We start from the raw sequence: 27,040 nt of genomic DNA on the forward strand, positions 1-27,040 counted from the left end.
CACTCGGTAGCAGTAATGCCAACCAATCAGTACTCAGTAGCAGTAATGCCATCCAAGCTGCACTCGGTAGCAGTAATGCCATCCAATCAGCACTTAGTAGCAGAAATGCCATCCAATCAGCACTCAATAGCAATAATGCTAACCAATCAGCACTTAGTAGCAGTAATGCTAACCAATCAGCACTCAGTAGCAGGAATGCCAACCAATCAGCGCTCAATAGCAGTCATGCCAATCAATCAGCACTCAATGGAAGTAGTGCCATCCAGTCAGCACGTAGTAGCAGTAATGCCAACCAATCAGCACTCAGTACCAGTAATGTTAGCATCCTGCTGCCCATCTGTTCACTGTGGAAAAACTGAAAGATTCTCCCTCTTTTCAAAGTAATATGTCCTACTTTCCAAAATTAAGACAGGGATGGCTGTGGCATCACTGGGCAGTGGCAGTGCCAAAATATGTTTTAACATCGGTGTTGCAGGAGCGCTGAACCACTTGAATTGAGAATTGAGTTCTTTATCTGTGGCTGTTGTGGTGACAATTTTCTGATTAGCACAATTAGAATACTAGGTTTGATGTCAACTGTTTGATCTGGATTCAGCATATATATATATATATATATTTCTATGTATTTGCCGAGTTTAACATGTTGGCACAAAAAATATAAAATGTGCCATAACTTTTGCACAGGCCACAATTTTGGTTTTAGACAGACTTTTTTTTGTTCGTACAGTGAGTATTCGGGCGCTTCGTTTTTGCTATTTAATATATATCCAGCGCATATATCAACTTCCAAAAATATAGTCTATAAGAATGTATATATTTGTATTAATGTGGTTATTGTAGTGATTAACTTTTCTTTCTACTTGACCAGGGATGCCTAAACTTTTGCCTGTGACTGTATCTTAATAAGTTCTATTCTGACCAGCTGCCTCATTCGAAAAGTAGTCTGGGCTGAAACCCTCTTTTTAACTTCAGTGTAAGTGGGTGGAGCTAAACTGCTGTAGCTTAAACAGGTGCATAAACATAAATGCATTGGCATCACAAAATGATGAATTCAATGAGTTGTCCATGATATGGGCCCTTTAAGTGGTTATTGTGGCTGTGTCACGTCTAAGGACTAATTTTACCTCAGACATTAAGTCTGACTGGGTCACAAGCATCTGCCCTTTCAGTTCGAAATGACCTTCAGGCTAATGTTACTGCAGCTGCATGAGTGACCCCTAACCTTTTCTGTCTTCCATGTTATTCCTCCGGCAACAAAAGGGACTTATTAATAATAAATAATGCCTTTAGCTTTGTTGAACACTGTACTGCATTTCTTTCAGGTGTTTTGTGTTTTCTTGATGTGTTTTCAAAGCTCTTGGCCAGCATCCAAACCTTTTCACACGTTTCCCACATCCACCGGCTCTGCTCTCTGACCTTTGTGGAGTTTACAGATGGTCCCATATTTGACAGAGGTGGCATATCCATTTTGGATGGCTGACATTAGGGAGCGTCTTAAAATAGGAGGCCAGAGGAGCGGAGCCGCACTCAGCCGGACCACTCGGACAGGCACTGGCCAGAGACACAGACGCATTCAAGCTCAGGTGAGTGCGTTTACCTGAGGATTTTTCAACTGTTCGTTATTAGCAGGTGAAGATAATTTTATAGTCTTTATTATATTTACATTTAATTTCTCTGTATTTTATTAAACTATTAAACAATTAGCATTTACACACACTTTAAAATGGTCATAATACAAAAAGTCTGAAGGGTTATTTATAGTGGTCTCTAATTTACTCTAATTAGTTTTTGCCTTTTTTTTGTATTTTTTACATTTTTTATTATTAATATTGTCGCTTATTTTACTTTCTATTACTACTATTATTTTATTTTTTAATTTTTATTTTATTGCTTTCATGTTTTATTAGACTGACCATATTCTGCTGCTGATATGTTAGTTGTTGATCTCATATATATATATATATATATATATATATATATATATATATATATATATATATATATATATACAGTAGTATGCAAAAGGACTAATTTTACCTCAGACATTGCACAGTTTTTATGTATTTGCTGAGTTAAAACATTTTAGCATAAAAAATATATGTGCCGTAACTTTTGCACAAGCCACATTTGAGGTTTTTAATGTTTTTCCCAATATATTAAGTTCTGAAAATAAACAGCAAATGTGCATTAAAACATTGAATATACCTCAGGTAAACTATAGCAAATCATGCTGTTACACAGTTACAGCGCCTCAGCTCAGTGGCTGAACTGTAGATGGGCTTTTCTTTGCTATTGTCAACATTAGCTGTATTGTAAACCTGCATCAGTGACTGCAGCTGCTAATCCAGTCTGAGGCTCCAACAGATGATGGTGTGAATGGTTGTGGAGGTTTTAGGTCTTTATGGAGCCTTTATACTGAATATAGACTAAACAAGAACTGTGGGATTGTAACTGTTCATATTATAAATGCAGTTAATGCCTTAAATCTTCAGCACTGTAAGGAGTTTGTAAGGAGTCTGTAACTATTGGGAGGCAGTAGTGTAGGGAATGTGTATTAGATACATGTATATAGTGTATGTGTGTCTATATTTGAGTTACAGTATTAGTGAGCATGTGAGCCTCTCTGGATGGGGTGTGTCATTAGAGATGTGTATAAATATGGATTAGAGGCGTCTGGACTTGGCAGTGGGCGAGTGTGGAGTGTTTCAGAGGCCGTGTACAGTATTGCTTTCAGTGAAAGGGTCAGTTAGTGCTGGCCTTTTCCTGCCCTGCTGTACATGCTTGGACTCCTGTATTAAAGAAACAGAAAAGCTGATTTCTTTACAGTGGTGCTGATAGGAACCAGGGGTTGCCATGGCTACAACACAAATATAGCCATTTTATTTACTATCCAAAACCACCAGTGAACCTACACGTGTCTTCTGAGTTTTATAAGGAATGCTGACGATGGTAAAATAGTGGAAAATCTGAAAATATATATTTTTTTCAGGGACTATTTTGCCTCACAACACCCTGCATATTATGTATCCCTCCACCATGGATGAATTCTTCTCAAAACTAGCATAAAACAGTGTCTCAGACATCATGCAGTGCATTCATAACCGTTTCATGTAGTAACTTTCTGTGAGGGAGCTTTTAGAGGTGGCCATCTGGTTCCTATCACCACCACTGTGAACAATTCTGACTCGGTGAGTTTCTCTAGAATGAAAAATTTCACACCAAACCACTCTGAATGACTTCACCTGTTAATATTGTGCAGATTATGCAGAAATCTTTAAAAAATTAAAATGTTATACTACTGAGTTGGGCTGTGTTATTGTAGCCAATCCAAACTAAGCAGGTTTGGATTAGCTGCAACTCTGAATTAGCCACCATGCTAACATTAGCTTGATTACATGACAAGTAACTACAACAGTGTGACCTTTCACACACATACAAAAATTATCATTTGAAATTTAGCGCATTCAGGATCAGGATGATATTGGATGGTCAGTTCTGAATCACTCCAAACTGACCCAAAGTTATTGAATGGAACTCCATCTCCATCTCCATCTCATGAACACTCAGAAGACCCTTTGCTTGATTGAAAGTGTTCTTTGCCTTGTCAAATGGTTCTTCCGACTGATGAAGAATGTGCTGTAGATGGTTCTATATAGAACCTTTTTGAAAATGGTTCTATGCATAACCAAAACAGGGTATTATTATTATTAAATTTTGGCAAAATAATACTAGAATAACTCTTTTTGGTGCTTTATTGAACCCTTTTCAAAAGCATTCTATATAGAATCATACAGAACACATTCTCCATCAGTCTAAAGAACCATTTCATGATGCAAAGAACCATTTAATCATGCAAAGGGTTCTTTGAGTGTTCGAACAATTTTCTTTACTAAAGAACCTTTGAAGAACCGTCATTTTCATGAGTGTAGAGAACACAGTTCCACTGCTCTACAATACTAGGGGGCTTTATACCCCTCTAGCCCAATGCCAAGCATTGTTACCTTAGGCTCATGTGTGTCTGCTGCTGCAGGGTGTCACATTCTATCGGTCAGTGCCAAAATAATCTGCAGTTTTTTTCTTAGTTTCACTGTTGCCATAGTTGCTGCTCTTGACCTGCAGAGCAGACTTGCTGTATTGCTGTCTTACATAGTCATGTGATGCAATAAAGCCCATTTTATGGATATGGACCCAATGTACACACTTGAATTAAACATTCAGAGCACTGTTATTTACACTTATTGTGCCAGAAGGTGATTTAAATAATAATCCACTCTCACTAATGGATGGTATTGGTTCCGGTTAAGTAGCTTCAGGTGTGTTAGAGCAGGAAAAGCACAAAATACCCAATGAGCAGCTGTGTTAGAGTGGCTGTAATAGACAGATATTAAGAGATAATTCTCCTTCCATGGTGTGTCCACCTGCTGTGCTATTTGTGGTCTTCCTTTGAGAGCACAACAGCAGCGTAAATGTCAAGGACTTCACACCGAGGACAGACGGAGAGAATCGAGCGAAGACATTACATAATGTCATCTGATATCAATTTAAAATGAATTTTAGGTTGGGACTTTTTATAGAGCTCATATTGTACTTTGAAGGTATCACAGCTTTATAGAGTGTAAAACAGTGAAAACATGTAAATGTAAAATAAACCAACAAAAAATCTAGAAAAAAATCTAAAAATGAACGTTTAGAAAATATAGATTGAAATATACATTTAAAAGGATTTTTAAGTACATTTTGCACTTGGCAAATATCAGAAGGACGATTTATGTAACATAGTGTAAATACTGTATAACAATGTAATTAATAGTGTATAACAAATCAGAAAATTGGAAATGTGTAAATCAAGTAATAAAAACTAAAATTAAGATTCAGCAAAGCAAATTGGAAACAGATAAACCAAATTTCATGATGCTGTTTCTTCACTAAATGCTAAAGAGATACAGTTACAGGTTTTACTATTTTTTATATCTATTTTCTATATCCTCTACAGTATTTTTCAGCAACGTTTTAGTGCATGATTTCTATGTTTTGCTGATATATAATATGTGATTATTTTTGCATATGCCACTTTTTGTGTTTTAAATTTTTTCAGTATGTTTAATTCAGTAAATAAAAACAGTAATTGTGTATCACAATATACCATCTGACCAGGGGTGCCCAAACTTTTGCACACGACTGTATACCAAGTATCCATATTTCTTAATGACATAAATAATCGCATATGTATTATACTAGTGCCAATATGTAATAATAGTACATCCCGCACTTTACGCTGTATGTTATGCTATGTTGTGTTGCATTATAAGCACTAATGCATGTCCACCAATAGGAATAACTATTAGTGGAGCAGAAGTGCAGCTGGAGTCACAGTGGAGATTAAACAGGCTCAATGCTCACATACCGCCTGGAGCACGGCTATTTATACCCCACTGCCTGAGCCAATCACAGCACACCTACTCATTCAGCCCATTCCGCCTTCCTATTGGCTGAGACTGAGATGTAGTGATGTACTGTGGGTTTATAGGCCAGTGACTGTGGATCTCCCGCCGTTTAAGCTTGACTGACGTTTCTGCCTGTAGTGGAAATTTCTGACAAGGACACAAACGGTCACTAATATGAGGCGAACGGCTGCGGCCTTACAGAGCTTAACGAGTGCAGGTGAAACAGGACAGTTCACTGATGTTTCTCTGGCTTTATGTATTTGGAGAACAAAGCAATGCAGATGGTGCAGTTTTATACATTTGTATAGATTTATTTCATGACTGAATGTATTTCTAATGTTATTATTTCATGCTTAATTCATGTATTATTTATTTTATTATACATTTTCTTATTCTGTATCTACTTTGAAATATTCAGTATCTACTTTGAAATATTCGGTATATACTTTTAATTGTTCAGTAACTACTCTGAATTATTCAGTATCTAATATGAATTATTTAGTAACTACTTTGAATTATTCAATATCTACTGTGAATTATACAGTAACTACTATAAATTATTCAGTATCTATTATGAATTATTTAGTAACTACTATGAATTATTCAGTATCTTCTATGAATTATTTTGTATCTACTATGAATTATTCAGCACTTGCAATGAATTGTTCCATATCTACTATGAATTATGGAGTATCTACTATGAATATTATGTTAATTTATTTTAATATGTTAAACATTTTATTTTACACTTATAAATGTGATATGTTTCTATTATGGGCTTCCAGCATTAAGTATTTATCAAAGCTATATTTTTTCTCCTCTACTGCTGTAGCTCTCTCTGCAGGCAAGATGTCCATCGTTAGGATTCATGCTCGTGAAATCCTCGACTCCAGAGGAAACCCCACCGTGGAGGTCGACCTGTACACGGAGAAAGGTGATACACATACACACACATACATGTTCACTAGCACGGACTCACACATACACAACATAAACGCTCATTTATTCTCTCTCTCAGGTCGTTTCAGGGCTGCAGTACCCAGCGGTGCCTCCACAGGCGTTCATGAAGCTCTGGAGCTGAGAGATGGAGATAAGACCCGCTACCTGGGCAAAGGTGAGACATCCGCACACACGTCTACACTGTCCATCAACAGGTTGTTGAGTGCTGACGTCACAACAAGGGGAAAATTTGTAGTTTTTGCAAAAAAAGCAACCAAATCTGAACAGCAAAGAGAACACACACGTTAGCATTTTGAAATACTGGGTGGCCCCAAACTTTTGATGCTTTTTGATGCTTTTGGTGCTCATACTGTTCAGCCCTTCCACCTTGCTGATGTTGTGTGTGTTTTGTTTGGAAGGTGTGGCTAAAGCTGTTGATCATGTGAACAAGGACATCGCCCCAAAGCTGCTGGAGAAAGTGAGCATCATCTGTTCCTTCTCTCTCTCTCTCTCTTTCTTTATTTTTCTCTCTCATGCCTGTTTGATCCCTTCTCAAGCTCCTCCTCTCTTGTCCCCCATCAGAAGCTGAGTGTTGTTGACCAGGAGAAGATTGATAATCTCATGCTGGAGCTCGATGCCACCGAAAACAAATGTGAGTTCATCCCTAATGCTTTTTCCTATAAACAGCCCAAATCATGTGAAATCTGAATTTTCATCATTTTTTAAATAAATAAAACAGTTTGATGTGATACCCAACCGAATTTTAAAATGTACTGTACACTGCTCAGTTTATATGGACACTAACCAAAAAGAGAGCTCGTTTTTAATTCATAATGGCTGTGACATCACAAAAGCACCTCCTGTTCAGCCTGCAGTGGTTTGGCCCCACCCATTCCCTGTGAAGTTATGCGGACTGTTGTTCCTGCAGACAGTCTGAAGTAGAGTTATTGAAGTACAAGTACAGGGTAGCCAATCAGGAAAGAGCTCATTGACATGTATCAAACGCAAAAGGGCAGTAATAAAACAGCCTGTTTAATTCTAAGGGGTAAAGAGAGACTGGAAACAGGTTGTGTAGAAATGAGTTTAACCCCTTTATGCAGATCCAAGTTTCTCATTTTCCAAGGATTTGTACTACTATGCTATAACACTAGTTTTCTTATGTTGTACAAATAGCACAGTGATCATTCAGGGCTTAAATTGAAGTAGACTCTTGGGCCAAGACATTCATTCACCTCCAAGCTTTTATTTCCATCGTTTAGGTTTCATTTGAGAACATCAAATACAGAAGAAAATGTCACAAAATAAAAAAACGGCAGTTATTTTTGGGGTTACAATCTCCTAGGGTGTTACTACTGGGGTTACTAATTTAATATCTACTAGGAGACTGCAAAGTGTCCATAACCTCTCCAAAGCGTCCATATCTTCTCCAAAGGGTCTATAACCTCTCTAAAGTGTTCATGACCTCTACAAAGCATCCATAACCTCTCAAACGTGTCCATAACCTCTCCAAAGCATTCATAACCATAATCCAAAATGTAAAGGTGTACCCAACACCTCTGCAACACCACATCAAACTTCACACTGTTAGAAATAAAGTTTCTGTTCAGGTACATTTTTCGTTCATCCAGGTACAAACAATGTAAATGTTCCTCAAAGGTACAACAGTGGTGTTAAGGTCCAGTTGTGAACCTTAAATAAGACTTTTCCAGGTGAAAAGTACATATTTGTAGCTTTTCATAATCTATTGTTTTAAAACAGAACAGTAAAATAAAAAGCCTGGAGGCGAGACAGGACGTGTGGAGTCAATACAACTTAGATAATATAACTGTAAAGGATTATGATACAATTGTGTTCCCTGACTAAAGGTACTGAGATGTACCTTGATGATTGAGGGTACCACCCCAGTGACAAGAGGGAAGAAAAAATACACAATATAGAAAATGAACCCTTTAAAAATGTTCTATTATATTAAGTACTAATCTCTCTCTCACTCGCTCTCTTTCTCTCTCTCTCTCTGCTCTGTAGCTAAGTTTGGAGCTAATGCTATCCTGGGTGTGTCTCTGGCGGTGTGTAAGGCTGGAGCTGCTGAGAAAGGTGTTCCTCTGTTCCGCCACATCGCTGACCTCGCTGGACACAAAGAGGTCATCCTGCCTGTGCCTGTGAGTGACTCACGTGACCTGTTTATACTTTTTTTGGGCTTACTTTTTTCATAGAAGAGGTCTTTCAGCTGAACAGTCCACACCACACAAAGCCTTTTATTGTACTATTATTATTATTATTATTATTATTATTATTATTATTGTAGTACAAATATGAAATAAAATGAAGATTATTGGCCAAAACTGAAACAGAAATTCAGGACGTGGTGGGCTAAAAAAAAGCCGTTTTTGTCCCGTGGCATAATTTATATCAAAGTCTTTTTGATTTGTGATGCTCCATGTGACGGGTGCAACAGAGAAAGAGAAACATTGTTTTACCACTATTTCTATTTCTCATTTCCACTGCAGTCATTTATAATGACTCCATTCAGGTGTGAGTATACAGCCTCCTCATGCAGCTCCATGATAGGGCCTCTTAGTACAGCAGCTCTCTCATGCAGCTCCACAATAGGGCCTATGAATGAAGTATTTTGAATTCTCATTACTACTGATTTAGACAATATTATAATTTTATGAATAAAATTATATAATAATAATTACTATTTCTAGAATTATGCCAAGAATGCATGGAAGTTTTAGCCACAATAGCATTCGGCCACCAAAGCATTTTGCCTGGAAACAGGCAAAAAAAAGATACTGTCGGTCCTTGGCCTAAAGAGTGAAAATGCCAGAACTTTTGACTTTCCATTTTTCAGTTTTTTGCCATTTTTTGCTCTTTAGGCCAAGAATCAGACTGTATATTTATGTAGATATTTTTGGTGCCCAAACTTTTTGCTGGCTTCAATTGCTATGCAGCCTTAGTAATAGTAATTGTTATTAATTGTAAATGTTACAGTAGTTATTACTGTAATTGTAGCAGTGTCCCTACTCCATACTGTAGCTAATGTCTTCTCTTTTTCCTCTCCACTCTTTCTTCCTCCGTCACCTCCTCAGGCGTTTAATGTTATAAACGGCGGTTCTCATGCGGGTAATAAGCTGGCCATGCAGGAGTTCATGATCCTGCCTGTGGGGGCGTCCAACTTCCGTGAGGCAATGCGGATCGGGGCCGAGGTTTACCACAACCTGAAGGGGGTCATCAAGGGCAAATACGGCAAAGACGCCACCAACGTTGGGGACGAGGGCGGCTTCGCCCCCAACATCCTGGAGAATAATGAGGGTGAGTAAGGGTCCTAATATAGAGCTGACCTTTGATTTGTCCCTTCACAAATTGGGGATTGGTGTGGGTAGTAAAGTTTGCTGTGGTATGTAAACACTGTTAATGTTTCAAAACATGCTATTTACTCACCGGTACATATGTGGAAACTAAACCGAGTACAGTTTGTTTCTGTTATGTCACAGAAAACAAAATATTTACATATAACTGCTTATTCATCTTATAGCAGTTTAGCCCTGCCCGCTCACGTTGAAGTTATAAGGAGTGTTTTAGCCCAGGCTGCACTTTGGATGAGGCACAATCTGAACAGATATAATTTACATATATTTATGTAATATATGTAATATAATGTGACAAAAACATCCTGTGTTTCAAAGAGATAAAGAGGGTTTGAAAATTGGTCACATAAACATAAATCATGACTGTTTTTGGTACATACAACATCAGAAACTCAGAGGAAAATAGAAAAGAAAAATGTTGGATAAGAGCCCTTTAAGAGAGAACAGCTGAGACCATGGGAATACAACAGCTCACATTAAAGCAAAGTTCAGCCAGAAATCTACAGTTTTCTCCCATTACCAAAGATGTAATCCATCAGCCAAGATGTGTTTGGTGTCTGAGGTTAATTTTAGCACTGAAGCTACAAGGCTAATGTAGCTAACAGTTAATGGAAGTTCATACCACAGCAATTAGCATGATGTCTAAATCATTACACACTCACTTCAGACTGTGTGGAGCTGTTTAGTGTCTCTAATAGACTTGACACACTCTTATCTATAAACATGGACTAAATTAGGATGGTGATTTTGTCTCTTTAGCTCTGGAGCTGCTGAAGTCCGCCATAGAGAAGGCCGGCTATGCTGATAAAATCATCATCGGGATGGACGTGGCTGCTTCTGAATTCTTCAGAAGCGGAAAATATGACCTGGACTTCAAATCCCCCGACGATCCCAAACGCCACATCACCGGAGAACAGCTTGGAGACCTTTACAAGAGCTTCATCAAGAATTATCCGGGTAAATGTGCACACACACACACACACACACACACGCACACACACACACACACATATATATGTGTGCATATTAATATATAATTTTTATGTTCTTATGAGGCAATAAGCACTGTGAATAGAAGACTGTTCGATTTCATGCTATAAAATATGTAATACCAGACATTAAAATTAATTGTTATGGTTTTTAGTAGCTCTGTTATCACAGGCATGTCAAACTGGGGACCTTCTGGGCCAAAGTGCTGCAGATATTAGCACTTACCCTCATCTAACACTGAGAATTCAGTTCATGAAGGTCTCATGAAGGCATATTATTACTCCCCCGTTCCCTGCACTTTCCACACAGTTTCTCTGCTCAGTGACCTACGGGTCTGAAGGGAAATGTGCTGAAAGAGATGCCTGAATGTTTATATGAGGGTGGGTGATGCAGTGTAATATGATACTTTTCTTTAAAAATAGTATTGATACATGGAGGTCCAGGTATCAATATTTTATCATTATAAATGTATTTAGCATATATTTTAACATCTATTTGTCCATTGTTAGACTACCAGATTACAAAAATGCATTTCCTTCTTATTCCACAAGGTGCCGCCGTTTTGTTCTGTTGAGACTGACGTCTCTGTCATGAGAGTTATCATGAATTAGCTTAGTGTGTTTCATTACACCCTCGCCTCGTGCATCAAAAACTATACATCCCTTACAACTCGTACAAAATGCAGCAGCACGCATCCTAACAAAAACAAAAAAAAAGAGATCATATCACTCCTGTTTTAAAAGAACTGCTCTGGCTGCCTGTATCATTCAGGATAGATTTTAAGGTTCTGCTACTTGTCTTTAAAGATCAAAACAACCTAGCACCTGCTTACATCACAGAGTGTCTGTCTGTTTATGTTCCGGCACGCAATCTAAGATCTGCAGATAGTGGCCTTCTACAGATACCCTCTGTAAAACACAGAAAACATGGAGAGGCCTCTTTCAATTATCATGCTTCTAAACTGTGGAACTCAATTCCACCTTTTATTAGACAGTCAAGCTCAGAGCTCACTTTTAAGAAGCACCTAAAAATGTATCTCTTTAAATTAGCATTTAACTAAAACTGAATGTCTCGTGGTGTTTACCTTGTAATTTAATCTTCTTCATTTTCTTCTGATTCTAATCAAGTACTAATGATCTTTTCTATAACTATGTTTTATCACCTGTCTGTAAAGCACTTTGAGCTGCCACTGGCATGAAAAGTGCTATATAAATAAAATTACTATTATTATTATTATTATTATTATTATTATTATTATTGCACCCTCACCCCATACATATCTTCCTTCTCTGATGTAGTCCAGTCTATTGAGGACCCCTTCGACCAGGATGACTGGGAAAACTGGACAAAATTCACCGGCTCTGTGGACATTCAGATCGTCGGGGATGACCTTACAGTGACCAACCCCAAACGCATCCAGCAGGCCGTGGACAAGAAGGCCTGCAACTGCCTCCTGCTCAAAGTCAACCAGATTGGCAGCGTCACCGAGTCCATTCAGGCGTGAGTATACAGCCCCCTCATGCAGCTCCGAATTCAGCGGTTCTCTCCTGTAGCTCCATCATAGAACCTATGAATACAGCTCTCTCACGCAATATCATAGGATACCTATGAACACAGGCCTTATGCAGGCTTATAAATGCAGCCCTGTCATGCAGCTCAATGATTGGGCTTATGAATGCAGATATATGAATGTAGCCCTTCAGAGCAGCTCTTCATAGGGCCTATGACTGCAGCTCTCTCATGCAGCTCCATCACAGGGCCCATGGACATGATCCTTTGACAGAGCAGCATCATTGGGACTATGAATACTGCTCTCTCATGAAGCTCTATCACAAGGTCTATGAACATGTTTTTTTGATGGAGCGCCAGCATTGGAACCATGGATACTGCTCTCTCATGTAGCTCCATCACAGGGCCATTGAACATGGTCCTTTAGTGGAGCACCATACTTGGGACTATGAATACAGGGCTCTCTCATGAAGCTCCATCACAGGGCCTATGAATATGGTTCTTTGAGTGAGCAGCATTATTAGGAATATGGATATGGCTCTCTTATGCAGCTCCGTCACAAGGCCTATGAAGACAGCTCTCTAATGCAGCTCCACAGGAGCTATAAATGCAGATGCCTCATAGGTCCCATGAGTACAGGCCTGATGCAGGCTTATGAATACAGCCTCCTTGTGCAGCTCAATTATAGGGCATATGAATATGGGCATATGCATTGTCTTCTTGCAGATCCATAACTGGGTCCATGAATTTAGGCCTCTTATGCAGCTCCATCATAGGGCCTTTGAGTTGTGGTAATGCAGCCACTTGTATTTTTCCTTGTGTGAATCCAGGTGTAAGCTGGCCCAGAAGAATGGATGGGGTGTGATGGTCAGTCATCGCTCTGGAGAGACAGAGGATACTTTCATCGCTGACCTAGTGGTCGGCCTCTGCACAGGACAGGTACTGTCCCTCTCTCTCTCTCTCTCTCTCTCTCTCTCTCTCTCTCTCTCTCTCTCTCTCTCTCTGTCTCTTCCTGTCATACTTCTGATGTTCATAATGACTTTTTTTATCCTTGTCCACAGATTAAGACTGGCGCCCCCTGTAGGTCAGAGCGTTTGGCCAAATATAACCAGCTGATGAGGTCAGCGTCCTCTTTTATTCGTCTTTAATTTAGAGAAATAAAAACCTATGCCTTTCATGACTAATACTTATGGTATTATGTGACTAATAGAAGTATAATATCAGTATTAAGTGTGACTAATACTTCATAATTCTTCACTCCTCAGAATTGAAGAGCAGTTGGGAGATAAAGCCAAGTACGCCGGCAGAGACTTCCGTCACCCAAAAGTGAACTAAACTCCGAGGAGCTGAGTCTAATTCTCCACCTTAAACACTCACTGTAAACGCGCATTTTCATAAAGATTTTTTTTTACTGAGGCTTCATTTGATTTAGAGTCCTGCAGTCAGATGGATCGAGTCAATTCTGGGTTTTAAACATTTCTGTTGGAAGAAAAGAAAAATAAACAAATACATTTTCTGTTCTACCTCTGCAAAGTGCCAGACTTGTCTTTTATCACCATCTTCATCCTTCTCTTCTCTTCTCTTCTCTTCTCTCCTCTTCTCTTCTGATTTCCTCTTCTCTTCTATTCTGATTTCCTCTTCTCTTCTTTTCTCCTCTTCTCTTATTCTTTCCTCCTTTTCTGTGCTCTTCTCTTCTCTACTCTTCTCCCATTTCTGCTCTTCTCTTCTCCTCTCTTCTCTTCTCTTCTCTCCTCTTCTCTTCTTTTCTCTTCTCTTCTCCTGTCTTCTCTTCTCTCCTCTTCTCTTCTTTTCTCTTCTCTTCTCTTCTCTTCTCTTCTCTTCTCTTCTATTCTGATTTCCTCTTCTCTTCTTTTCTCCTCTTCTCTTATTCTTTCCTCCTTTTCTATACTCTTCTCTACTCTTCTCCCATTTCTGCTCTTCTCTTCTCTTCTCTTCTCTTCTCTTCTCTTCTCTTCTCTTCTCTTCTTCTATTTCCTCTCCTCTTCTCTTCTCTTCTTCTTTCCTCTTCTCTTTTTTCTTATTCTCTTCTCTTGTCTTCTTCTATTTCCTCTTCTCTTCTCTTCTTCTCTTATTTCCTCTTCTCCTCTCTTCTTTTCTCCTCTTCTCTTCTCTTCTCTTCTCCTCTCTTCTATTTCCTCTCCTCTTCTCTCCTCTTCTCTTCTTCTTTTCTCTTCTCTTTTTTCTTATTCTCTTCTCTTCTCTTCTCTTCTCTTCTCTTCTCTTTTCTTGTCTTGTCTTCTTCTATTTCCTCCTCTCTTCTCTTCTCTTCTCTTCTCTTCTCTTCTCTTCTCTTCTCTTCTCTTCTCTTCTCTTCTCTTCTCCATCGTCAGCACCATCGTCAGCAACACTCGACCCTGCTGACTCACTGTGATGTGTTTTTATGTTTTAACTCTCTCACTATTCATTCCCACATTAAGAGTCAGTGTGTTTTTACAAAAATATCCATTACTGAGCCAGAAGTCTCACAGGACTCTTTCAGTTCCATTCAAAAGACATGAATGGTTCCAGTGGGCAGTAACATATGGCCATTTCAGCTTGAGCTCTTTCAGCTCCAAATCTTAATGCTAACTGTATGGCTATTATTCTAATTAATAACGCTAACGAGATCATTAGCAGCTGAGAAAACGTCAGCCACGCATTCTTCATATCTGAACCTCCTGTTGCCTCTGAATGTTACAGGTCTGGGCTTTGGGCTACTTTCTCCGAGGCCCATTCTTATGGTCTTAAGTCCAGTACAGAGCTGTTTGAAAGACTGGCCACTGCATGGGGTGACCATTGGTTATATTATTACGCATATATTATTAGCTCCTATTCATATTTACCTATTATTAATACTTATTCATGCCTACTGCTATTCTTTGCTTTTTCTTAATCATCAAGGAGTTAACTCAAACATATGAGCATATAACGGGTTCTTATGATCAGAGGTGTTATGTAAAATGCAAAACACACAATATAATTTGTGTATTGTTTCTCTTATTTACAAAAAAAGCATCTTACATCTATTCTATATATGTATGTAAAAATATTAAGATTATTCAGCCTCTAGTCATTTTTACATTTTAAGTTTAATTTAATTTTGTGATTTTTTTTTTTGTTCCATTAGTAGATTACTAGAATTTACTGAACTTGCTGAATAATTCATAGTGGACACTGAATATGTCCTTGTAGTTACTGCATGATTTATAATAGATATGAATAATTCATAGTTTGTACTAAATAATTCATGGTAGATACTAAATAATTTATAATCGATACTGAATGATTCATAGTAAAAACTTCATGATTCATAATAGATACTGAATATTTCATAGTAGATACTGAATAATTCATAGTGTATACTAAATGATTCACAGTAGATACTGAATATTTTGTAGTAGATACTGAATAATTCATAATAGATACTGAATGATCCATGATACATACTTAATGATTCATAGTAGATACTCAATACTTTATAGTAGATACTCAATAATTCATAGTAGATACTGAATAATTCATAGTAGATACTGATTAAATTAGAGTAGTTACTGTATAATAAGCAGTTTAAGCAGTTAAATTCTGGAGTTATTGTAAATTTGCTCTGATTTTTAATGTAATTATGTAGTGTAATGATTTGAGTCTTTATTTCTGATGTTTTCTGTTTGTTTGATGTTTTAAAATTATAAAAACATGGCAAACAGTCAACAACACTGTACACACAACCACCTTTTATCAAATAAAAATCATAATAAAACTGTGCTCTTGAACTTGAACAAAAATGGTCCAGATTGAAAGTTTAGAATCTTTCAAAAATACTTTCAAAATAATTCCGCAGAATTACAGAATAACAGAGAATTAAATAATTAATAAAAATTAATAAAAATACAGCATTATTTTGAAATTGAGTTCACCATGGGGGTTCTGACCGTGGGAGAGGTCAGTGACAAGTGAGCAGTGAAAGAACAAAACGTGCCTTCTATTCAAAACCCCACACTCTTCACGTCACAACCTCAGTGTATAAAACCTCTGATATGAACTCAGATCCCAGTCCTTACTGCAGTGTGGATGGCAGGCTGAGCAGGTGCACTAAATTCCCGGAATTCCGACTTCAGGAACGCTGTGGAAGATTGCTGGAGTTTTTTGGAAGAGACAGACGTGTTGCAGATGCGTTGCTCAACCAGACCCAGCCACATTTATCCAGACACGTCTGAAAACTCGTTCTTTTACACTCTGTCCTTCACGAGGCCACTGATGGCTGGTGTGTCCTTCTCTCCTCCGTCTCCAAGATCTCTTTCTTCTCATCTTCTTGTCTTCTTCCTCTGTCTCTCCTCTTCAGTCCTGGTCACCTCCAAACCGCTGGACTCCACAGTAAGTACTGAGAGTCTCTCAGATCTTTACAGGGGTTTTCATCACTGTTTTGATGTTCTAATAAAAGTTCTAGACAAATTGAAACATCATTGAAATTCATGCTGCAAGTGGCTTTAGTTTTATACACAGGAAAAAAAAACATTAAAAGACTTTTACAAAGCATACAAGAGTACTACAGCACTAGAACCAGGAAGTTAACCACAACCTCTCTTTTTCTTCTCTCCTGTTCTTTTCTCCTGTTTTTTTACTTCTCCCTCTCTTCTTCAAACTTTTTTGCCCCCTTTTTTCTTCTCTTTGCCCCTTCTTCTCCTTCTCTTACCTTCTCCCTCTTTTCTCTTCTCCTCTATTTTCTTCTTTTCCTACCCTTTACTTCTTCATTTTTCTTCTCTTCTTGTTTCTTCTTTTCTCTTCTCTTGTTTTTCTTCTTCTATTCTCCTTTTTCTTTTTTTCTTCTTTCCTCTCTATTCTCTTCTCTTCTTTCCTCTTTTCTTCTCCCCTCTATTCTTTCTTCTCTTCTTTTTTCCTTCTTTTCACTTCTTTATTCTTTTCCACTTTTTTCTTCTCTTCCCCCATTTTCTTTTGTTTTTCTTCTCTTCTCTCATCTTCTTTTCTCTTCTTGTTTCTTTTTCATTTCATTTTCTGCTTTTTCTTCTCTTTCTTTTTTCTTCTCCTTTCTCTCTTCTTCTATTGTCTTCTTTTCTCTTGTTTTCTTCTCCTCTCTTATTCTCCTCTCTTCTCATGTTCTCATCTTCTTCTTTCTTATTCGGTTCTCTCCTCTTTTCCACTCTCTTCTCTTCTCTTCTCTTCTCTTCTCTTCTCTTCTCATCTCTTTTTTCTTCTTTCTTTCTTTCTCTCCCCTGTTTTTCCTCTTCTCCTCACTCAACTCATCATTACTTTTATTGTACTTTCTTTCTCTCCTTTTTTGTTTCCATCATCTGTGTGCTGTTCTGTATTTTGTGTGTTTGGCTGTAATTAATTTAACTTAGTCAATTAATTTAATTTAATATTTGTATATGTATCCTATATAGACACTGTATTTTTTGGGAACACTTTGCTTTCTTTAAAATGAGAGAGCCTCTCTCTGCCGACTCTTCATGTGTATTTATCCTTAACGCTCAGCTTAATGTTCAGAGCGTCTTCCTTGGTATGACAAGCAGCTTTTCTCTACAGATTCTGGATGAGCTCTTTGGTCTGAGAGAGGAGGCCCAGCCTTTGGTCCAGGCCAACGGCAGCGAGGGGTCAGCCGAGGCTGTGACATCATTACTGCGAGACCAGCGGGACGTGTCCAAAGAGGGGGACCCCCTGCATGCTATGGAGCGAGGGGCGGAGCCTGGTCACGTCTGGCCCCGCCTCCTGCTGGACATCATGGGTCACCAGAGCAGGTTCAGAGGGAGAACCAAGAAGAACATAGCACAGGGCTGCATGGGGAACGAGCTGGACCCCAACAGAGCTGGAGAGGGGGGCAGGTGCTGATGGGACGCAGACGGAGGTAGAGACTGTCTGCACTTCAGATTACTCTTTAAATCGTCCAAAGAGGTGCAGAAACAGTCAAAAGCGTGGACACATAACAAGATTTAAGAGTCAAGATTCACTTTATTATCTGTCAAAATTGACCCCAATACATTTCATACATATACATAAAAACCGGAAACAGTACAATCTGATGAACTGTCAGAAAAAAAGGGTCCTGTGCAGGTTTATTTTTGTTCCCCAATGTGTAAACAATGATTTTTCTGCATAAATAAATGTTTAAGATGTAAACAGAGTCATTCAGAGTGGTTTGGTGTGAAATGCTCTGTTCTAGATAAACTTACCGATTCAGAATTGTTCACAGTGGTGGTGATAGGAACCAGACGTCCACCTCTAAAAGCTCCCTCACAGAAAGTTATTGAATGAGACACTGTTTTACAATAGTTTTGGCCTAAAACATATTTTAAAAAATCCATTCATTGTGGAGGGTTACATGCATGATGTTATGAGGCAAATTAGTATAATATATTTGTGTTGTAGTCATGGTAACCCCTGGTTCCTATCACCACCACTGTAAAGAAATCTGAACCATTTCATCCCGAAACATTATGCAGAAATTCTGAAAAATCAGTGGAATTCCCCTTTCCAAGTGTGTACTTTAGAAGAGATTTTAAAGTTTAAAAAAGTGCTTAAAAAGTAACTTTCATTTTTAAATAAAAATAAAATAAAAAGCAAAGAAACAGGCTAGAGTTAGACTTGAAAAAAATATAAATAAATAAATTAATTCATTCATTCATTCATTAATTAATAGAAGATGAAATATGGTACAATTGTGTTCTCTAACTAAACGCACTAAAACATACTGTTAAGCGTATCGTCACAGTGTCAGCAATTACACCCAAAAAAGTACAGTTTAGTACTTTTTTTTCTGGGAGTTTACAATGTATTGAAATTACATTGCAAAACATTTCATTCTCCTAACAAAAGAACTTTAAAGAACTTCATTAATATAACTGTAACCTCCCAGTGCTATACTAGTAAAAGCCGTTGCAATGAAAATTAGGACAATGTTACAAAAACAGAAAAGTTTAATTAATCCACATTGATTCCTATATGTCATTCCTATATATTTATTTTTAAACAAGAAGTATTAACTGTGCTGTTTTTTTAATTTAGGTGAAGAACGCACAAACGAAGAGCAGCAGACCCTCGTTTCCAAGTGATCCTTTTTTAAAGATAGTGGATGTTATCAATATGAATGAATTCATCAATAAAACACATACTGTGACAATTACATGAGTGAATAAATATTTGTAGAAAGTCTTTGAAATGTGTCTTTAGTTTATTTTTCTTGTGGTGGTTTCTATATAATTAGTTGTGCTGCTGTAATTCATGTAACTCTTCTGGCTGGTGGAAGTCAGAAATAGCCAAAAACACTGGAAACTGTCAGAGACAACTAAAGTCACTCTTTAACAGAGACCACACTTTATGTAATTTCCCATCAAAACGATCATTAAGTACAAGTTAAGTATGTTAGATACTCCACTTGCATAAGGAAGGAGGAAGTAAAAGGAAAACAGGTGAGTTTCCAAAACTGGGGTTCAAAAACTGATTAGCTACAGAGAAAATGGGGCTCCTAACAACCACCTGGAAGACCTGGTAGACACTAAAACTGCCCCCATCAGATAAACAGCACTTAAAGCTTTCATCTTTGAGAGAGAGGAGAAAATCAAGCTGCTTCAGATCTGAAAACATCCACAGGTGCTTCTGTCCATCCTTCCACTGTGAGAAGACGACTCAGCGCTATGGGTCTGAAAGGATGTGTAGCTGTCAGGAAGCCTTACTGAGAAAAGGAGACGGACACTTCAAACAAAGAAGCTGAACAATGGACTGACCACCCCAGAGTCCAGACCTCAACGTCACTGAATGCGTTTGATTTCTTCAGAAAATGATCAACCTGAAAAGAATGGAAGCTGGAATAAAGGTAAAGAGTGACTCACTGAAATCTGAAAAATTTACTTCATCAAGATATTGGATTATGTTTATAATCTATCAAATATAATAATATAATCATATAAAAAAAAGAAGACATATTAGCTATTCATAAAACCAAATGTCTGGGTAAAGAAGATGTCTGCATGACTCGTGAACAGTCCATCCCATTGTTAATTAGTCAGGGTGGTCGCTGACTTTCGCACAGTACTGTACTTCAGTTGTGCAAGGTTATGCTCAGGACAGTGCTGGATGGGCAGTGATGTTTGTGGTCATGTGTAGATGTGTCTCAGCGCTGCGAGTGGGCGCATGACAGTGATTACTGAGAGTACTCTCTGACCACTCCGTATGGATTTGAGAGGAGATACGAACTGTGCTGCTTTAGGCGCATCTCAAACTCAGAAACTGCATTTAGGTTTTAGGCAGATTCAGCACTACGGTCCTACTCTACTCACAGCCCAGCAGTGCTACCAATGAGCAGCTTACAGTCAGTGGACTCTGTTATGCTGATGGTGTTTTCCAACCTGTTAGGTAAGTTCTATTTCCTGTAAAATGTTCTGATTACTTTGTTTACTCATATAACTATGACTGTAACAACTTTTTAAATGTGGGAAATTTCTCTTAAGTGTCAAATTGTCAAAGTGTCAAAAAGTGGCAATTGACCACACAAAGTAATGCAACTATCAGAATTATATTTACAAACTTAAGCAATTTATTTAAAACCAGCTATCTGGATAATAAGTGTATTAGTAATATTACTGCATATTACAGCATTTTTTCACACACACACAAACACACACACACACACACACACACACATATATATATATATATATATATAGTTCTTCAGATTTTCGGAGAACGTGTTTTCTATGCTTCTGACAATGTCAAGCTTCTTACAATGGAAGAACCTTTTTGGGGCTTTATAGAACCCTTTTCTAAAAGGTTCTACACACAACCATCTACAGCACATTACAGAACTCTTTTATGATGCACAGAACCATTTAATCATGCAAATGGTTCTTTGAGTGTTTATGGTTCTATATAGAACCATTTTCTTTACTAAAGAACCCTTGATGAACCATCTTTTTAAGAGTGCAGGCCACATTTTCTGTTCAGTCTAGCAGAAAAACAGTGAATGTGTATTAAAATGTGCAGACGTGTCTCTGTAGAGGATGTGTTCACTTATTCACACTCAGAACATCAACACGAACATAACATTTTACCAGGGGTGTCTTATATATACAGAACTGTCAGAAAACACCCATCATTTATTTTATTTCCAGCCAAAACTGCCATTAAGTACAAGTTAGTAATTTTTCAGTGTTTAGAAAAAACGCAGAAAACACATATTTAATAGAAAATCACACAGAAGCCTTAACAACTATATCTAATATCCGCTGTTTGTGTGTTCAGTGTGTCACTCTTTACCTTTATTACAGCTTCCATTCTTTTCAGGAGACTCACTTTCAGTTTCTCTAAGAAATCTGCAGACACACCTCCAAAGTTCAGTCTTAGAAGCTGGTTGATCATTTTCTGAAGAAATCAAACACATTCAGTGGTGTTGAGGTCTGGACTCTGGGGCGGTCCATTGTTCAGCTTCTTTGTTTGGTGTGTCCGTCTCCTTTTCTCAGTGAGGTTCTTCTTGACAGCTACACATCCTTTCAGACCCACAGCGCTGAGTCGTCTTCTCACAGTGGAAGGATGGACAGAAGCACCTGTGGATGTTTTCAGATGTGAAGCAGCTTGATTTTCTCATCTCTCTCAAAGATGAAAGCTTTAAGTGCTGTTTATCTGATGGGGGCAGTTTTGGTGTCTACCAGGTCTTCCAGGTGGTTGTTAGGAGGCCCTTTTTCTTTGTAGCTTAAAATCAATTGTTTTGAACTCCTTTCTCTTTATGCAAGAGGATTATCTTGTACTTAAAACTTGTTTTGGCTGGAAATTAAATAAATGAGGGGTGGACAGTTCTGTATACATATATATTTGGACTGAGAATTCTAACAGTGTGGTTTAGATAAATATGTCTCAACACAAAACAGGATGAAAGAGCTGGGTGTGGCAGTTCTCCTTGTCTCCTTGGCTGTAACTCTGCTGGTCAGTGTCAGTGGAGAGTACTGTCATGGCTGGAGGGACTCCAGGGCGCAGTGGAGAGAAGGGTTCCACTGTCCAGAGCAGATCGATAAGAGAGAGGCGGTGTTATGCTGCGGTCACTGTGACCTGCGCTACTGCTGCGGAGACGGCCGGGCCAGACTCAACCAGGGAACCTGCACTGACCACAACAGGGAACAAGAGACCCACAGCAATGAACATACAGCAGGTACGGTGTCTGCTTGAGATCTACACTCAAGTTGAATGGCAATCCCACCGATTCTCCAAAATTCCATTCTAGAGAATCTTACCGAGTCAGAACTGTTCACAGTGGTGGTGATAGGAACCAGACGTCCACCTCTACAAGCCCCCAAACAGAAAGTTATTACATGAAATGGTTATGAATACACTGCCTGATGTCTGAGACATTGTTTTACGATATTTTTTAGAAGATTTCGTTGTAAAATCACACTTTTTAAAAATGTACTCATGGTGGAGGGATACATGCAAGATGTTATGAGGCAAAATAGTCCCAAGAAAACTTATTATTTCAGATTTATCACTATTTTGCCATCATCAACATTACATATGAAATTCAGAAGACGTGTAGGTTTGGATAGTCAATAAAATGTCTATTTTTGTGTTGTAGTCATGGCGACCCCTCGTTCCTATCACCACCACTATAAATAAATCTGAACCATTTCACACCAAAACACTCTGAATCACTTTGTTTACATCCCACACACTGAATTCTGCAGAAACTCTGAAAAATCAGTGGAATTGCCCTTTCCAGTTGGGTGCCTTAGAAGACCTTTTAAAGATCAAAAAAGTGGACATTTTATTTTTTCATAACTTACATTTTTTGAATAAAAAAAAATAAAAAGCATAGAAACAGGCTAAAGTTAGACTTAAAAAATCTAATTAAATAAATAAATAAATAGACTTGCAACGAAATATGAAAAATTTGTGGACTTTAACATGACAAATAAGTTCAAATTTGAGAGCAATTTGTAACCCATGCAGGTCTTAAAAGTGTTAAAAGGTCTTTTTAGATGCCACTTTTAAAACACTGATTTTAATATATCTTCATTCTGGGTGATAAAATTAATTCCCTCATTAATAAATACATTAATTAATTAATAATTTCTATGTACACTTGGGAGTTGATTGAAGCCCAGTTTGAGGGTTAAAGTAGCAGTTTTGTCAGATTAAGCCTTAATCTCTCCTTGAATAAGATGTTAACGGTGTGCTCCCTGTGAGGAGAAATTCCCCCCAAAGGAATCAAAGTCTAGTTTACAGAGATAAATTGTTTTCTCTGTCCTGCTGAAAACATCTCCACCTCCAAGGAGCCGTCTGGCATGCTGTCGCCGGGACACGGGTTTTGAGTTTAAGCTGAACACGCCGTCATTCAGCAAACTCACCACCACATGCTGGTCATTTACACAGAGTTCAGTTTGTTTTTGCCCAAATTAAATTAGCTTAGCTCGTCCAGGATGAAGTGACCCTTTAGACTGGGCTACTGCTCAGAACTTCAGAGGAGCTTCAGCTGATAAAAGCAAAATAATTAATCTCTTACTGTACTCTCAGAATGGTACAGTAGACAGTAGTAGAATGGTATAAATACATACAGTATTTAATTTTGCCCTTATTTTGTCTATGTTTGTGAACAAGAGCAGTGAAGAATTGAAACAACACCTATGTATTTAATTTTTACTTCATTTTGTTTTTAATTTAGTAATTATTGTAAAGTTTTGATTGGAAACAAAAGGGTTGATGTTTTAAACACTAAGTGGAAAATGATCCAATCAGGATAGTTTTCTCTGTGGTGTCTAGGTAGACACAGCACAGCGAGCTCTCCTATTGGTTAAGACTTCAAGAGCTGGACTGAAGGCCTTAAACATTAGATTAACCACCAGCTTAAGTAGGAAGTGACAGAGGAATCAACTAATCACGCTTTGATTTGCAATGCGACTAACTTTGTGATACGACACAAACCAAGTTCTAGATACATCACTGACTGTGAATATGAGTCGTAATCTAATCAGTGTTTTGGTTGGTTGTTAGGAATGGAAAACAGTGGCGGCAGCTCTATATTCTTAAAAAAGATGGTTCTTCAAGGGTTTTTAGTAAAGACAATGGTGCTGTATAGATCCATGAACACTTAAAGAACCATTAGCATGACTGAATGGTTCATTGCATGATGAAATGGTTCATCAGATTGTTGGAGAACTTCTACTGTTACAAATTTGACCTGCTATGTAGAACCCTTTCCAAAAAGGTTCTATATAAAACATATACAACACATTCTCAATCAATCTAAAGATCCATTTCACCATGCAACGAACCATTTAAGCATGCAAACGGTTCTTTGAGTATTCATGGTTCTATATAGAACCATTGTCTTTCTTAAAGAACCCTTGAAGAACCATCTTTTTTGAGAGTGAAGGGCTTCAATTTGAGCCATAAATGTCAGCCAAAACTAACATACTACTAGAATTCCATAGAGACGCCAGCAAAAAATTAGCATTAGTGTATTTTTTCATGTTTTTGTCCATGTTTGGACATTTATGCTCCAGATTGAAGGCCTAGTTCTAATAGTCACTGTTCAATAGTGAATAACAGTTTGTCAGAAACAACATAATCAAGTCTATTAGAGATTACTTGACACTTAACAGTACAACACACTTTGAGTGATTTATGCATGCAGCTTGCTGAATGCTGTTTTGTGTTAGCTTCATTAGCCTCATAGCTCCAGTGCTAAAACTGAAGAAGCAAACTTCAGACACCAAACATGTCTTAGCTGATTGACTAGCTGATTGGGGTAAGAAAGGAAAATTTATGCATGTTTGATTTTTTTGCCAAACTACTGCTTTAAAACTTGATGTCTCTGATTGCAGAGCTGCCTGTCTACGTGCCCTTCTTGATTGTGGTTTGTGTGTTCATGGTCTTTGTCCTGCTGGGGTCCGTGGTGGCTGTCTGTTTCTGCCTGAGCCAGAAGCCCCTCCCCCCTGCACGGCCCAGCCAATCCCCAGTCCAGGAATCACCACCCTTGCCCTCCGAGCCTCCAGAGATTCTGCCCTTGACTGCCAGCACTGGAACCTCCTGCGGCTCTTCATCCTCATTATACCCCCTCAACAACGCCTCCCAGAGCCAGACCAGCCAACTACACCCAAAACTAGAGAAACAGCAGCAGCATGCTCCGCCCCCCTCCTTCCCCCTGCCTCCAAATCCTGCCTTCCACCGGACCATGACTTTACCCACAATGCTCCACCCACTAATGTTCCCCACCGCAATGCTGAACCCCTATATAATGCCTACACAGGCTCCAAGGCCATACAGGTCAGTGCCCTCTCCGTGCCCACCTAATGCTGGCACTGGCACAATGCAAAGGAGCAGTGAAGTCATGGTGTGATAGACATGGACAGGAATGGACAACAGTCCATTTATTCAACATGCAAGTGTGAAAATATGTTCATATTAAAAGTCTGTTGTTGAAAGTGTGGAAAGGTAAGAGGAAGTTAAGAGGAGAATAATTGGAGTTAACAGAAGTCACAGTTATACTGGTGATAACAAAAAAAGCATTTCTCACTCTTAGCTCATTGAAACCAGTTTCCAGAAACCAGAATTCTCTGGAAGCTCGGAAGGTTTTCACACATAGGCCACTGACAGATGTTGTACTAATGTACACTTGGTTGCAAGGGTTAAAGAATGAGAGAACAAGAAAAAAACAGGACAGGAGCAAACGACAGGACATAACAGGGAAATGAGTCATGGGACAGAAGAACATAGGAAAAAGGTCACAAAAGAGGACAATACAAAAAGGGGTTATGAAAAAAAGAAAGGGGTCACAGGCCAGGACAGATCAAGATAAGACAGGTTAGAAATAAAAAATGTTACAGGAAAAGAAACAAAGAAATTCATAGGACATTAACAAAAATCACAGGTCAGGACTAGAAAGGCTTTACAGGATGAGGCAGGAAAAATGTACAGGACAGGATAGGAAGAAAGCCACAGGACAGGACAAGACAGGGAAAAAGTCAAAGGACAGGAAAAAAATAACAGGAAGATGTGAAATAGTTACAGGACAGAGAAAAAAGTTACAAACAGGACAAGACAGGAAAAAATTACAGGACAGGATGCAAAGAAAGTCACACATCAGTACAAGACAGGAAAAAAGTTACAGGACAGGACAATCCAAGGAAAATATTACATGACAAGAAGCAAAGAGAGTCATAGAACAGGACAAGACAGGGAAAAAGTTACAGGACAGGAAGCAAAGAAAGTCAAACGACAGGAAAAGGCAGGGAAAAAGTTACAAGACAGGAAGCAAAGAAAGTCACAAGACAGGAAAAGACAAAAAAAAGTGACAAGACAGGAAGCAATGAAAGTTACAGGACAGGACAAGGCAGGGAAAAAGTTACAGGACTGGAAGAAAAGGAAGTTACAAGACAGGAAAAGGCAAGGAAAAAGTTACAGAACAAGTAAAAAGTTACAGGACGGGACACGCAAAAAGTCACAAGACAAGGTAAAGTTACAGGACAAGACAGGGTAAAGTTACAGGACAGTAAGCAAAGAAAGTCACAAGACAGGACAAGACAAAAAAGTGACAAGACAGGAAGCAATGAAAGTTACAGGACAGGTCAAGACAGGGAAAAGGTTACAGGACAGGAAGCAAAAAAGTCACAGGACAGGTCAAGACAGGAAAAAAGTTACAGGACAGGAAGCAAAAAAGTCACAGGACAGGACAAGACAGGGAAAAAGTTACAGAACAAGTAAAATGTTACAGGACGGGACACTCAAAAAGTCACAAGACAGGGTAAAGTTACAGGACAAGACAGGGCAAAGTTACAGGACAGAAAAAAGGTC

At 38.4% G+C, this 27,040-nt stretch overlaps 2 protein-coding genes across 2 annotated transcripts; both read left to right on the forward strand.

Annotated features, from left to right (window-relative positions):
- Positions 1–1,455: 1,455 nt before the first annotated feature.
- LOC118814820 (beta-enolase-like) lies at positions 1,456–13,780 on the forward strand. The gene is made up of 12 exons (XM_036580620.1): positions 1,456–1,583; positions 6,277–6,378; positions 6,463–6,558; positions 6,803–6,861; positions 6,966–7,035; positions 8,409–8,542; positions 9,476–9,698; positions 10,514–10,711; positions 12,043–12,244; positions 13,084–13,192; positions 13,315–13,373; positions 13,519–13,780. Exons 2-12 carry the CDS (start codon positions 6,294–6,296, stop codon positions 13,586–13,588), a joined length of 1,305 nt encoding a protein of 434 aa, XP_036436513.1. The 5' UTR covers positions 1,456–1,583; positions 6,277–6,293; the 3' UTR covers positions 13,589–13,780.
- A 6,573-nt stretch (positions 13,781–20,353) lies between these two features.
- LOC118814821 (protein shisa-8-like) lies at positions 20,354–27,013 on the forward strand. The gene is made up of 3 exons (XM_036580621.1): positions 20,354–20,617; positions 22,126–22,403; positions 25,170–27,013. Exons 2-3 carry the CDS (start codon positions 22,127–22,129, stop codon positions 25,538–25,540), a joined length of 648 nt encoding a protein of 215 aa, XP_036436514.1. The 5' UTR covers positions 20,354–20,617; position 22,126; the 3' UTR covers positions 25,541–27,013.
- The last annotated feature ends 27 nt before the right edge of the window (positions 27,014–27,040 follow it).

This window comes from Colossoma macropomum, unplaced genomic scaffold (assembly GCF_904425465.1).
Source record: "Colossoma macropomum unplaced genomic scaffold, Colossoma_macropomum, whole genome shotgun sequence".
Taxonomy (NCBI): domain Eukaryota; kingdom Metazoa; phylum Chordata; class Actinopteri; order Characiformes; family Serrasalmidae; genus Colossoma; species Colossoma macropomum.